The sequence below is a fragment of the Saprolegnia parasitica genome, assembly GCF_000151545.1.
Source record: "Saprolegnia parasitica CBS 223.65 unplaced genomic scaffold supercont2.83, whole genome shotgun sequence".
NCBI classification, from domain to species: domain Eukaryota; phylum Oomycota; class Saprolegniomycetes; order Saprolegniales; family Saprolegniaceae; genus Saprolegnia; species Saprolegnia parasitica.
This window is the reverse complement of record NW_012156477.1, coordinates 16957-31303: the sequence shown is the minus strand read 5'-3', so window position 1 is coordinate 31303 and position 14347 is coordinate 16957. Positions and strand designations below refer to the sequence as shown.

General features: G+C 58.3%; 4 protein-coding genes across 4 annotated transcripts; 1 reads left to right on the top strand and 3 right to left on the bottom strand.

Annotated features, from left to right (window-relative positions):
* Positions 1–1718: 1718 nt before the first annotated feature.
* On the bottom strand, positions 1719–3877 carry SPRG_12094 (hypothetical protein; the record flags this gene model as incomplete). Its single annotated transcript, XM_012351602.1, has 3 exons — positions 1719–2441; positions 2497–3751; positions 3786–3877. The coding sequence occupies 3 exons, from the start codon at positions 3875–3877 to the stop codon at positions 1719–1721; spliced, it is 2070 nt and encodes a 689-aa protein (XP_012206992.1).
* A 412-nt stretch (positions 3878–4289) lies between these two features.
* SPRG_12093 (hypothetical protein) lies at positions 4290–6533 on the bottom strand. The gene is made up of 2 exons (XM_012351601.1): positions 4827–6533; positions 4290–4800 (listed from the first exon to the last, which is right to left on the bottom strand). The coding sequence occupies exons 1-2, from the start codon at positions 6520–6522 to the stop codon at positions 4298–4300; spliced, it is 2199 nt and encodes a 732-aa protein (XP_012206991.1). The 5' UTR covers positions 6523–6533; the 3' UTR covers positions 4290–4297.
* An 873-nt stretch (positions 6534–7406) lies between these two features.
* Positions 7407–9530, top strand: SPRG_12092 (hypothetical protein; the record flags this gene model as incomplete). Its single annotated transcript, XM_012351600.1, has 2 exons — positions 7407–8331; positions 8358–9530. The coding sequence occupies exons 1-2, from the start codon at positions 7453–7455 to the stop codon at positions 9528–9530; spliced, it is 2052 nt and encodes a 683-aa protein (XP_012206990.1). The 5' UTR covers positions 7407–7452.
* Positions 9531–10081: 551 nt separating this feature from the next.
* On the bottom strand, positions 10082–10646 carry SPRG_12091 (hypothetical protein; the record flags this gene model as incomplete). The annotated part of the gene is made up of 2 exons (XM_012351599.1): positions 10393–10646; positions 10082–10191 (listed from the first exon to the last, which is right to left on the bottom strand). Exons 1-2 carry the CDS (start codon positions 10628–10630, stop codon positions 10082–10084), a joined length of 348 nt encoding a protein of 115 aa, XP_012206989.1. The 5' UTR covers positions 10631–10646.
* Positions 10647–14347: the final 3701 nt, after the last annotated feature.

The window sequence follows — 14347 nt, the reverse complement described above, 5'->3', positions numbered from 1 at the left end:
ACCTCCAACACCTGCTGCTGAACACTCAAGCATTGTGCCTCTTCCAAATGATGGCCGCCCTGCAGCACGACGCATGGCTACGCGACAACTTTGTTCCGGCATGTGCCGTTTACACGCCACGTCTCCCGCTCGGCTAAGCCTCTCGGCGGCCGGCTCATCGTAGCACCTTGGAATCGATAGTCCACCACCATATCCAGTTCAGTGTAAATTATATCTAAATAGACTCACTTCAACAACAACATTAAACAAAGTGACGCAAACTTGAGATGTCTGGAAGACGATACCCATGCAATGAGTGCACCACTGATGCTTCTGGGTCGTGTTTGATACGCATGAGCTGAATGCGAAAGGCCCACGCTCCATGGTCGCCTCTCGGCACCAGCATCGAGGATGAGCCCGTCTATCAAGTAGTGGCAATGTCGACATTTCAGCCAATCGCCATGCTAGTTGTCAATTCAACCAATCCAAGTCCAGTAAATTCAAGCGTTTCAGCCAATCATCAGTGTATGAGTTTCTGGGAATGTAGCAGATTCCTGACGTCGCGCAAAGGTCAACGCGCCATGGTCGTCGGCAGGCGTGCGATGCCGAGGTGTCCACATGACGTGCATGTAGCCATGGCGCAGCTGCCGCATGCGTGACGAGCGACCGAGTCGGAGCGATTGGTCGACGTCCCCGCTGGCGCGCGACCGCCTACGAAACTAGCGCTCCGCCGAGCTCAGTACACCTGCGACGAAGCTGGGAGCAACGCCGTGATGTGCAGCATCGTGAGCGCTGCAGCGTCCTTTGCTCACGCGCTTCCAGAGCGACGGCGTGTGTCAGCGCACTCGTGCAGCTGCAGCCGCATTCTATCCGACGCCTGCGCGGGTCGCTGCCACCAAGGGCCAACGCTATCGCTGCGTGCAACTCAACTGTCGAGGCACAACGCTCGTTCGGGCCTCGCGGCGGGACAGGAGCGTGTCGACGACGACCAGCGCGCCACCGACGCCAGCACACCGACCAGTAGCAGCTCGCCAACGAGCCGCCGGCTCGAGATGATGCGTACGACGGCGATACGTAGGTTGTGCGCGGAAGTGACGCAATAGATGGTAAAGTGACTCGAACGATCTGCTTCAACGCATCTACTTTCGAATTTGCAAGCCGCCGACTGCAACGATCTTGCCCGCGGCAACAAGGTGGCCATCGTCTTGTTGGCGAGCCTCTTGTTCAGCGCAGCCAAGGCGGGACCACCAACTGCGTGGCCTTTTAAGTTCAGCACAGCGTTGAGCACGAACGACACAGCAGAGACGCCGAGGGAGTAGAAACGATCTGGAGCATAATTAATTGTTGGCGACACCGAAGCCAGTCGCGTGTGTAGTCGTGGTTGCGAGATGGGCATGAGTGCGAATACTTTTTAGTCTGCACAGCCAGTGTTGTCGCACTGCAACGGCTACACCCGCTCTCCACCGAGCACGTCTAAAAGTCTCTCAAGATAGCCATCACCGGTGGAGAACGTCCAGGCTAGTGTCACCAAGGGAATAAAACTAATTTATTCCGCTGGGTGTCAGTCGGCACTGCAGGAACGGCTTCGGTCTCTGTGCGCACAGGTCAAACGCATTGAAGGGTACTAGAGCCGAAATGGCACCTCTAACAACTAATGCGATAGTGAAAACTATGTAAAATACAAACAAGCACTCGAAACTCGTATGATTGATTACGGGCGTGATGTATGGTTGGAGAGCCTACTTGGCAGCGCGTTGGATGGCTGCAAGCACGTCGTGTAGCTGGCTATCGAGGCGTTGCGTGGTACCGGCGATTTGAGTCTCGAGCTGCGCGTTCTGGATCGACAAGTCGTGCACCTTGGTCAGAAGTCCGTCTCGACGCGTGTCTTCATCAATGTCGTCCTTGGCGGTGGACATCGTAAGCTGACGCTTGGAGACGTGCTCGCCAAAAATCGGGTTGAGGACCGGACCAGCGGGCGTCAAAATCTGAAGGCGCTTCTCGCGCGCCGCTTCCGTGTGCCCCAGCATCGTCTCGAGGCGCAGCACGCAGCGCGCGTAGCTCGCCAGCGCCCGCGACTGCAGCTTGGCCCAGTTGCGGTCGACTGTCTTGTTCATCATCGCGAGAAGCAAGTTGAGCAGAAGCACGACCATGACCGCGCAGTGGAACATGCGCAGAATAAAGCCGAAATGCATGATCGGGCCTTGCAGCAGGTGCTCCTTGGTCGTGTCGTCCTTGGCGTTGAAGTCGCCGACGCCGTTCTCGCCGTACATGACAAAGTACGTGGCGCGGAAGCTGGCCCAGAGCGTCTTGTACGCATCCGACTTTTGCTGAAAGATAAAGTAGTAGGCACACGTGAGGCCGCACTGGAAGACGCCATAAAAGATGAGAAAGTCCCAGACGTCGCCCATGACGTCCTTGACGATCGGAAGGAGGTAGCCGGCGGTCTTGTTGACCTCGAGGAACTGCAGCGAGAGCATCCAGAGGCTCAGAATGATGAACGCGCCGAGGCAGAGGTACCTCGGCGAGCGTGACCGTGAGCTCAAATGGGTAGCCAACAATGTTCTCCATCGCATGGAGCAGCGCAAAAGGACCGAGGATCCAGAGGTACGTCGTAAGCTGGAGCTTGTTGGTGAACGAGGCAAAGTACTTGCGGTACGAGGCCTTGAAGGGCACGATGAACGGCAGCAAAAACACGAGCACAAACGACCAATAGAGCTTTCCGAGGACGTTGGCGTCCTCGATGCACTCGAAGATCCACGGATCTTCGCCGAGGAGCTCGAGGTACTCGAGCACGAGAAAGTACGCGGCCGTGATGAGGAGGATACCGAACGCTGCGAACGACTGGTACTGCAGCACGGCAATCTGCCCGTCAACGTCGAGCGTGTACGTCACGACAAGCAGCGGCACCGCAAGCACGAGCGTCCAGAGGATCGTGCGAACGAGGAGCCAAGATCGCACCTTGGCCTTGTACTTGGCGACGTGTGGAATGGCAAAGCTGGGGTCGAGGACGTGCTTGCCGTCGTACATCCAGCGCACGAGCTTGAGGAGGCGCTCGGGCTTGAGCTGGCGCAAATGCACAAAACCAACGAGACAAAAGACGACCGAGAAGAGCCACACAACGGCACTTGTCTGGAGACTGAGCTTCTTGACGTACTCGGCCTCGAGCTTGCCCACCTTCGTCGTGTCGTTGGCCGTCACTCTCTTCGACGGCCCGCGACGCGACGACGGCGGCCCGCAGCCGAAAGTCGAATGTGACCGTCGTGTCATGGCGCCGAGCACGAGGAGGTGCATGAGCAGCTGCTGGTAGTACTTTCGCGCGCTAAAGAGCTCCCACTTGACGTCCAGCACACGCTGCAGCACGACGTGCTGCAAAAGGTCGTGCTTGGCGCCACCGTCGTCCACGATCGAGTCGTTCAAGACGGAGTACAAGGCCGACGACTTGACGTTCTTCCGGCCGCAGATCGCGTCGAGCTGCGTAAAAGAATAGTCGTACCGGCCACTTGAGACGAACTGGTCGAGGTACTTGGCGGCAGCGGCGGGGTCGTTCTCGACTGCTTGGCGGAAGAGGCGCTCGTCAAAGTCGGCGCCATCAGCGACCGTGAGCTCGGCGCGGAGGTTGGTCACAAAGTCGTTGGAAGGGTCCTTGACGCGGTAGTTGGCTTCGTTGCGCACCAAAGCCGCGCAGTTGACGTGCTTGAACTTCTCGGCGTACTCGAGCGGCGACACCGGCGTTGTCCTCAAGGGCAATGTCGATCTTGGGGTCCAGAAGGAGCTTCTTGACAACGTCGTAGTCACCGCTTGCGCACGCGCGCGCGAGCTGCGTCCGACCAGTTGCGTCGATCGCGTTGACAGCGGTGTGCCGGATCGACGGCTGCGTCCCGCGCATGGCAGAGGCCATTTGCGTCGTCTGCGTTGTCGCTCGGTTGTGGGAGATGCTGCTGATGGTCGATACAAACAGCTGGCTCTCAATAGCCAATCGGTGACGTCCTTTGGAGCGTCGCATAGGCAGCAAAGCAGTGTATTGAGGAGCGCCAGCGACGGAGGCGATGTCAGCAACTGGTGGTGCAGGACGATTGGAAGCGTGAGCTTGTGCGGCATACACAGCGGAGGAGAGCGTTGGCGCTCTGGTTTGGGTAAACGATTACGACGGCGACGCAGCGACCGGCGGTGGAAGCCGTCCCGACTCGCCACGCTCGTCGGTGTCACGGTCCGTACAAGAATGAGTTCTACACTACGCACTCCAAAGCCTCGCATGACCAAGCAATTTCCACACACGTTTACATCACCAAAAGCGAGTTGCATTGCTAAACCACACGCATTACTCGGTCTTTTCGTGCAGGCCCAAGAGCAGCGCCGTGAGCTTGTCGAGCTTGTGGTCCACGCGTTCGTTCGAGGTCTCCATGGCCGTGCGCAGCGCTGCGTTCTGCGCCTTGAGCTCCGCGACCTGCGCTGCAAGCCGCTTATTCTCGTCGTCGGTCGAGCGCTCGGGCAGCTCGCCGCCCGCCAGGTCGTGTTTCGAGATGGGCTCGGTGAACGCGGGGTTGAGCAGCCGCAAGGACGCGTTCTGGTTGATTGGGATGTGCTCGGCGACCGCGCCGCTGTAGTACCACTTGGGCGTGAGGAAGATGATGCTGTCGCGCTCGGCCTCGGTCTGCCCGAGCATCATCTCGAGCCGCAGCACGCAGCGCGCGTACGACGAGAGCGCGCGGGCGTGGATCTTGTCCCAGTTGCGGTCCACCGTCTTGTTCATCATCGCAAGCAGCAAGTTGAGCAGAAGAACGACCATGACGGCGCAGTGGAACATGCGAGGGCGTAGCCAAACTGCGTGATGAGCGATGGCAGCACACGGTCGCCTTCGAGGTCCGTCTCGGCAAAGTCGTCGACGTTGTTGTCGCCGTACAAGACAAAGTACGTGGTCCGGAAGCTGGCCCAGAGCGTCTTGTAGTTGTCACTCTTTTGCTGAAAGATAAAGTAAAAGGCGCACGTGAGGCCGCACTGGAAGACACCGTAGAAGACGAGAAAGTCCCAGACGTCGCCGAGCGCGTCCATGAGCATGGGCAGGAGGTAGCCCGCGGTCTTGTTGACCTCGAGGTACTGGAGCGAGAGCATCCAGAGGCTGAGCGTGATGAACGCGCCGAGACAGAGGTAGACGTCCTTGATGAGCCCTTGGAACTCGGGCACGAGGCAGAGGATCGAGAGGAGGGCAAACGGGACGATGCAGATGTACGTGAGGAGCTGGAGAATGTTGAACCACGAGCCAAAGTACTTTTTGTACCGGCGCATGAACGGTGTCGCGAGCGGCAGCAGAAAGATGAGCACGAACGTCCAGAAGAGCCAGCCGCAGAGACCCGCATTGGCCCGGCGCTCATGGATCCACGGGTCCTCGCCGAGGATCTCGCGGTACTCGAGCAAGAGAAAGTACAGCGCCGTGACGAGGAGCACGCCGGCAGTCGACATGACCGTCGCCAGCACCATGAAGCCGAGCTTCTCGATGCCGAGCGCGCCGGTAAAGCCAAAGCCAATGTAGGCGCACCACGGCGTCGCAACGAGGAGTGTCACGACGATCGAGCGCTTGAAGAGGTACCACTTGGCGTACGACTTGTGCAGCGAGAGCGACGGGATCGTGACGTTGCGGTCGAACGGCGCCCAGACGCCGTCGTGCTGCCAGCGCGCGAGGCGGTAGAGGTACTCGGGCGTGAGGCCACGGAGCTGCGCTTTCGCGACGAGGCAGTAGATGCAGATGACGCTCCAGAGGTGGAACATGAGCCGGATCGTGATCCCGGTCGCCGAGTCCTCGTCGACGATCTCGTCGAGCTGCTCCTTCTCAATGTACACGGCGATCGCGTACGAGGACGCGATGACCATGGTCATCGCCGTCATCATGAGTCCGAAAATGAGCAGCTGGAAGTAGTACATACGCTCGGCGAAGAGTTCCCACTTGATGTCGAGGATCCGCTGCATGACCACGTGCTGGAGGCACACGTACTTGGCCTCGTCCTGCGCCGGCAAGATGTTGCTGTTCAAGATCGCATACAGCGCCGACGACTTGACGTTCTTCCGGCCGTAAATCGCATCGAGCTGCGAGAAATGGTAGTAGTACCGGTCCGAGGACGCAAACTGGTCGAGGTACTTCATGGCGGCCGACGGATCCGTCTCGACGGCTTGGCGAAAGAGGCGCTCGTCAAAGACTGCGTCCGCGCACTGCAGCTCGGCGCGCAGGTGCACCTGGAACGCGTTCTCGCGATGCGACGCGCGGAAGTACGCTTCGTTGCGCACGAGGCTCGCGCACGCGTGGTGGTTGTGCTTGATGGCCCACTCGATGGGCGACATGCCCGAGTCGTCTTCGAGTGCAATGTCAATGTGCGGGTGCGACAGGAGCTGCAGCACCTCCTCAAAGTTGCCGTCGTGGCAGGCGCGGGCGAGCGCCGTCCGGCCCTTGCCGTCGACCGCGTTGATGGCGTTGACGCGCGCGCCCTCGAGCGACCGGTAGCTGACGGCAATCGCCATTCGTGAATGCTCAACTGCGGCCAAGATGGCACCCATGCGGCTGCCAGCTGGTGCAAAGTGGGATTGTGGTCCTCGTTGCGCGGCCACACGCGCGCGATCCAGCAGCATGTCATGCGAGGCCGCGGCGCCAGCAGCCAGTGACCAGGGCCATGGCGTCAGCCACGTGGGCCCAAGTCGCGGCGCCGCATCCGCCGCCGCCTCCGTGGTGGCCGTACAGGCAATGTACGGCATGTACGTACGGTACTATGATGTACGGCGGGTTCTGAAAAAGTGATCGGCGACGGGACAACCAGCGCTGGCGATGGAGTCACTGCGTCGACAGCGACGGTCGTGACGGATGAGCTACGAGCGCCACACGACGAGGCGACTAAGAGAGCTTCCGAATGATAGAGTGCTAGTGGTCGCTGGTCGGCAAACGCCATCAGCCGTGAGCCGTCTCGACACCCTCGACGCTCGTACAGTACACGCTGCACCCGTCAGCTGAGAGCTTCAGCTGAGGCGCGAGCATGTCTTCTATGCGAACCCAACACTCTCTCGTGCTCCAGCGATTGCACAGCAGGCAACGCCATGCAAAGCGAAGGAGTGATAAATACATCAACTTGATACAATCCAGCACAAAGGCAAACTGGTTGAACCAACGCGCCACGGGATTGCATGCATTTCGCAGCGCTACAGTGTACTGCAGGAGGCTAAGAGGCTAGGAGGCTAGGAGGCCAGGAACGCAAAGCACATGGTTCAACTTCAACCAGGCCGCACAGCCACGGCCAACGCACCTCACAGCCACAAAGCAGGGCACGCTTTGCCCTTTGCCCATGTTGCGCCGCTCAATGCAGCACCCGTGGAAGCTGCGTCCGCTCGTGTGGCAAGAGTTGATATGTAGTATGTGCCAGCCATTTCGCTGTTTCAAAAAATATTTTCGCACGCGATCGGCCACAATCCGCGCAGTGGCAAGCCGGTCATTTGACGATGCGAGAGTCGCGGGGCATGAGCGTGCTTGGCGTCGACGCCAACGGCCGGACGGCGCTCCACCGCGCGTGTGCAGACGGCGACCTCCTCCTTCTCGAGAAGCTCCTGCTCGACCCGACAGCGGACATTGCGCTGGAAGACTACGGCGGTATGTCGCCGCTCGAGCACGCGCTGCGCGGCGGCCACCACCCGTGCGCCGGGCTTCTCCGCAGCGAGGCCCACTACCGCGCCACGACACCGCACCACCCGTACCACGAGCACCTGCGCGCCGAGCTCAACGTGGCCGACGGCGCCATGTTCAGCGAGCGGCTCTTCCGCCAGGCGCTGGGCAGCGACCCGGCCGCCGCGCTGCGGTACCTCGACCAGTTTGTCAACAGCGATGGCCGCTACACCCTCACGTTCAAGGACCTCGACGCGATCTACGGCAAGTACCACATCAAGAGCTCAGCCTTGTACTCGGTGCTCAACGGCCACATCCTCGCGTACGAGGACGACGAGAAGCTGAGCGTCTTGCGCCACGTCGTGCTGCAGCGCATCCTCGACGTCAAGTGGGAGCTCTTTGGCGCGCGCAAGTACTACCAGCACGCCCTCCTCTTCGTCGCGATGCTCATGGCCATGACCATGGTCGTCATGAGCGTCTTCGCGTTCAAGCGCATTGACGCGCTCAAGAACCTCGACCCGACCGACCCCGAGTACGTCGCGGCGCTGAAGCGCGCGCTGCGCATCGAAGCCAGCTTTGTCATCTGGGTCGTCTTCCTCGTCTTTAGCGCCGTCGCCAGCCTCCACTTGCACTACTTGGAGCCGATGACGTTTGCGCGGCTCACGCGGCGCATGTACGACGGCATGGACATCCTCGAGCCGTCCTTTGCGATTCCCAACGTGTGTTTTACAAGGGGAAGGCCAAGGCGTGGCTGCTCCGCCGGGTGCTGCTATGGACGCTTCTCATTGCGACACCGGTCGTGCTCGTCTTGACGCTGGCGATCCCGAGCGCGGGCCAAGCCGTCGTCGAGGCCGTCGTGCTCTTCAACTTGTACTGTACACTGGCCGTGCTCTTCGGCTGCGCAGTGTACTTCTTACTGCTCGAGTACCGCGAAGTGCTCGGCGAGGATCCGTGGATCTTCGAGCGCATCGAGGCCAGCGGCGGCCTCCGCAAGGCCGTCTGGATCCTCGTCCTCGCCCTCGTGCTGCCGTGCATGACGCCGTTCCTCCCGACGTACCGCCGGTACTACGCGTCGCACGTCAACAAGCTCCAGCTCCTCACGCACCTCTGCGTCATCTTTGTGTTTACGCCATTGCACTTTTGGCGCCTCTGCGCGCCGCTCTCGCCCGGTCTCAAGGACGTGTACCTCTGTCTTGGCGCGTTTCTCACGCTCAGCCTCTGGATGCTCTCGCTGCAGTTCCTCGAGGTCAACAAGACCGCCGGCTACCTCCTCCCGATGGTCAAAGATGTCATGGGCGACGTCTGGGACTTTACCATTTTCTACGGCGTCTTCCAGTGCGGCCTCACGTGCGCCTTTTACTTTATCTTCGAGCAAGAGTCGGATGCGTACAAGACGCTCTGGGCGAGCTTCCGGACCACGTACTTTGTCTTGTACGGCGACAATGGCAGCGACGACTTTACCCTCAAGGACAACGACGGGCAACACGTTTTACCCGACGTTTTGCTGCATTTCGGGTTGATTTTACGCATGTTTCACTGCGCGGTCATGGTCGTGCTTCTGCTCAACTTGCTGCTGGCGATGATGAACAAGACGGTCGACGGCAATTGGAACAAGCTGCAGGCGCGGGCGCTGGCGAGCTACGCGCGCTGCGTCCTGCGCCTCGAGATCGCCTTGGGCCAGACCCAGGCCGAGCGCGAGCAGCTCTTGCACTTTGCCCTCCCAGGCGGCCGCGTGCGCAACCCGATCTTTGAGGAGCCCGTGTCCAAGCAAGAGCTCGCTCAGCAAGACTACGCACACCGCAACGACGACGCCCAAGAGTCGCCAGACGACAAGATCGCAACGCTGCAAGCCACTGTCGACCACCTCGTCACCGTCGTCGAGTCGATGCGCCAGCGATTGGAGACTTCGCATCTCTAATACAATGGTCCTGCTATGAATGATGCTTCACGCGTTGAGATGCACAACCCGGGGCCGAGCGTGCCTCATAGATCGGTGATTGGAGCTCTTTTCAAAAGTATCAAGTTGATACGCAAGAGCTCCCATCCTGAGCATCCTTCTAGGCTTCTCGTGGTAACCAGGACGTGAATGTACGACCGATGTCGTAGGCGGGACGTTCTTGACCAACGTCTGGACGGGAACTGGTGCCAGCGTACCGAGCGTTGTTGGTTTAAGCGCGCTCGTGGCCGAAAGCGTCTGCTCTATACGGCTCAGACACTGCATTCAGACGCATCGATAGATGCAGTACCTCGTCGAGCAGCTAGCCGCAAACGCTTTTGCCGAGTTATCGACGACGCGGGCTGAAAAGCTCGATGGCTCTATGGTTGCCGGGACGAGAGGCGCTAGCCACGGTGCTCGGATTGCGCATCCGACTGGAGGCGTTGCATGCCAATGGCTTGGCTGAGTCACGTGATGACGTCGCGGCGGCCATGCCATGACTCACCGTCGGTCTATCGAGCTTGCAGGAGCACCTATGCAGGCGACCGACGTGCCAGCGAGGCGGTCAACAGAATTCGCCGGAGGTGCTCCGTCGGGTCGACTCGGTCGCTCGTCATGCGGCGCTTTTGGTCCCGCGCCATGGCTACAGAGACGTCGTCTAAGCGCCTGTGCCTATCATAGGTAGAGACGTACGCTCTGGTGCAAGCCACTTGCGAGGGCACGGACGATGGTCGTGATCGAGCGCACGCAGTGCGGCCGGGCTCGGAGAGAATCCAGCGCATGGTCAACCAGGTGATGATCAGCCTGCGAGCGCTTAGGCGAGCGATCAGTAGCACGAGGCTACCAAAGCACGACGCCTGCATAGGCCTTCTCGTCGAGGAGCTCGTCACAGCGTGCACGTGGTCGACGGCGCCGTGCTCGTGGCCGTGGGCGGTAGGCCAAACGAGGAGGTTGAAGAGAAGGCGCGGACCTTCGATTAGCTTAGCGGAAGCGGCCAAGACGGGAGACGCAGGGTCGCAGTCCGGCCGGCGGCGACTGGAATGATTGCACATAGGTCGCTCATCGGCCATGCGACAAACCATCTGGCTCCGTATCCGGACAATGGACCACACCCAGTTCCAAAATGGGCAACACGGCGACGACGTCGGCGCTGCAGTAGGCATCTCATCCGGAGCACCTCACTCTGTTGCTTGCGCACGGCGCCGAGACTGCTGGCGACCCTACGAGCCTCTCGCCCGCTGTGAATCTTTCGCCCAACGATCCGCGTTCTGCTCGAGGTAGCAAGCGGTCGAAACTGTTCGTTCTTAACGCTCACGTAGGCTGCTCCGAGCCTTTCGACTTTGCTCCACCACTCAGCGGACGTTTGGACGCCACGCTTCTGGCAGCATTTGCCAGCCTGAACGTCGCGACGGCAGATATTTTCTCAAGCCGATCGCATACAGATCACACCCAAACGCGAGATGAAAAGACCTGCGCCAGCTCGTTCGTCCGGTTGAAAAGCTCGAAATCCTCGATACGATCGCGTCCAAGGTCAGCCATTGGCCCAGGCTGACGCTCCTGCCTACTCTCTAGTCGACAACAGCTTCCCGGCCCTCGCCGTGGACTTTCCACAGGCCGCGCCGCTCCTCCAGTAGCTCGGCATGCCTATGCTAGTTACGCCCGTGCTCGGCAGCGCCCAGTGCAGCTCCTGAGGGTGCCAAAGGATTCTCGAGGCGCGGCCGAAAGAGATCATCGGCCACTTCAGCATGGACGCGCGCTGCAGCGTTGTCCAAGAGCATGAAGATGGAATAACGGGAGGCGTGATCGACGCGCTCACGAGCTGCGCTGACTTTGACGAGTTCAAGTGCCTCATGCTACAAGTCACACCAAACAACGCTTTTTCAGAGTACGTTGACGGATGCTTGGTCGTATACCTAGCGGCGGCTCGTTTACATATTAACCCTCCCACACCGGGAGTCCACGGCTAATCCAGATCCGAAAGTTTCAAGAGTGTTTCATTTCAATAGCACAACAAACGAGGCTTGATGTCACCCGCTATTCCTCTGCTACTCAGCCTTTTGGTTTTAGTGCTTCAATTCAATTGATAGTTTATTGTACATACTTGTTTTTGGGAACGAATTTGCTTTTGGCGACGATAAGGCCTGAATTGAAAGTTCGATACTCACAGACATAAATATCAGTTATCCGAATACATAACAGTATTTCAAGATGATGTATTTTAAATGGTGTGAGCACCACCACCTCAACCACGATCGACGCCACACAGACGCGTTAACGCGAGGCCGCACCGGTTCCTGTCGCTCTATAGCATCCCAGTATCATGGAGATGAAGGTTTGGACGCCGAACGCAGCGCATGCATGCGAATTCCAACGTTGATTTTTCGAGGTGGTCAAATAAACGCCCAGATGCACAACGTGTTTTCGCGCAGTTCGAAAACTCGACCGACTTCGACGCGGGCAGCCACAGTTGGCTATGTATATGGACTGGCCCGGTGACTTGCGTTTGGGACGTGGTAGGCGCTTGGGCTCTCGCAGCAAAGTCGTACTGCCGAGCGTCGGTTTTCACGAAATTCGACATGCGATTTCGGTTGAAAATGCGTCGAAGTCCCGAAAGCCGAGGACGCCGTCTCATTTTATCCATGTTAAAGAGCGTATTGCATGTGGCCGAGAGAGGCAAAGTGCGCGCGGTACCGCTGCGTGATGAGGCCTCGTATCATGATACAGTATTACGGTATAGCGAAAAAACACACTATATCAAAATATTGTTTCCGCTGTCATTTGCTCTCGCTACAGAGTCCGCACGGCGACGCCACATAGCATTTTGGACTCCTCAAAGTGTGGTCTAGCGCTCTGATAAGTATGGGCGATTTCATTTTCAAACTTCATTCAGGTTGATCCGCCGGCGCGGCGGGCCTGGGAACACCAAAATATGGTTATTTATGGTTGTAAATGGCGAACACCTATTAGCACCACAGGCGACGCCAGAAAGACGACGCCGAGGCTCCTCGGGCACCAATGACGTTGCTGCGTTGCGCTTGAGGAATCAACTGTCTCTATACACACGTCAGCACGAGGTATCGCTCGGTTGCAATGCAGCGTTCCTTGTCGGTCTCCCTAATTTTCGTCAACGCCAGAGCGTTTCAGCCAATCAGAGCACAATACTTTTAATTTGTGGCCAATCAGAGCGGCAAGGTTTCATTTTGGAGCCAATCACTAGTGTTCTTGCCTCAGTCTGAACCGATCATCGGCGCCAGCCCAGCCACGTGGTACTTGGCAAGCCGTGCGCAGGCCTCGGGCCGAGGCGCTCACGCGACATATCGCTGTAGATATGGCGCAGCCTATCCATGCGTGACGAGCCATTGATTCGGCCCTTGGGCGGAGCCCTGGCCAATTTTTCGACGGCCTCTCTAGCACGTCGGCCAGCGCCGCATCGTCTTCGGAGCGCGCGCGCCATCTCTCGGCGCTGATTCCGATGGCTTGCGCTCGAGCACCTTACGCATAACGTACTTCTGCTTGTACACTGCACCGAGCCGAGACTGCTGGCAGTGCCACGCCAACATAAGCCATTATACCGTAAAAATGTTGAAAAACTTCGAGAGCGCTATCTCTCTTTTATGGTATCGGAGAGTATGTTACACTGACGATGTTGGTTCTAGAGCCCGCTACAGCGCCGCTTGCATTTTAATATAGTATTCAACGCGAGCCAATACATGGTGCTTTGAGCCTTCATAATTCTAGACAGACGTGTCCTTGGCCACTGAAACGATCCCAGCGTTGCGGCTCCGCGCATAGAGCGTGGTTTCGAAAATGCAATTATATTCCAATCAATTCATTGCAAAATCACCCAGTGCTTGGGGATGCCGCAAATCAGCACGTTGAGCCTCTGTCCATCACCAGCGACTTGTAGTGGGCCGTTGGAAAGGATTCCAGCATTTTCCAATATTTCTTACATATTGGCCATGCACCGCTACCGCAGGCGTGCAGCTTGTCGACCCGAAATCGAGACCACCTTAGTTCAAATTGTAGGAGCGCCCTGCTCTCGTGCAACACGAGAGCAGGGCGCTCCGTCTGCATGTGGTGCGAGGCAGGGTGCGAGGCTGCCCACAAGGCCAACACCGAATGCGCCGGCATAAAAGAATTCTGTCGTCAGAATCTCGACTAATACACAGACGAATACATGGAAAATACATTTACTTGGTGCTGAGCACTCACCTGGTCTTTATGTCTAATGCCCTTATAAGTACCGGTATAGATGCCTGTGCTCCTCGAGTGCGACGGTGTTTACGCACTTGTTTAATCAGTGGTAAACACTGGTTTAATCAGTGGGTAAAACGTTTAATCACTGTTTAAACGATGTTGGTTATGAAGACCATTGGTTTTTCGCCACACTGGCCACGCTCTTATATTTGCTTTCTGCTTCCACCGCCCAAGCTCAATGTTTACGGACGTGGGGACGTACTTCAAGGTCAAGGGCGACCAGACCAAGTTTCTCGTCGACGAGTGGCTCGCTGAGATGCTCGCGGCCGACGCTGGTCTTATTGAGCTGCCTGCGACGACGAGCGATGCGCTCATCATCGTGCTGCGGGCGCTCTGCATGTACGACGAGCTCGCGCAGGTCGTCGCGAACAGCGACCTCTCGGCGCGCATCCTCGAGCTTTGGGAGACGCTACATCAGGCGGGCCGAAACGTTACCAACACGTATCTCGACACGACGACTGGGTTCCCCAACCTCGTCCTCGCTCGCGGCGGTGCTACACGCGCACTTCGCTGCTCTTTTCAAGAAGGGACCAGTCATTTGA

Bases quoted from the DNA above. Each gene is read 5' to 3' on its own strand.
- SPRG_12093 (XM_012351601.1), bottom strand. From the start codon at position 6,522: ATGGGTGCCATCTTGGCCGCAGTTGAGCATTCACGAATGGCGATTGCC. The intron at 4,801-4,826 runs GTGTGCTGCCAT...CTCATCACGCAG, and splicing joins GACGGACCTCGAAGGCGACC to TTTGGCTACGCCCTCGCATG.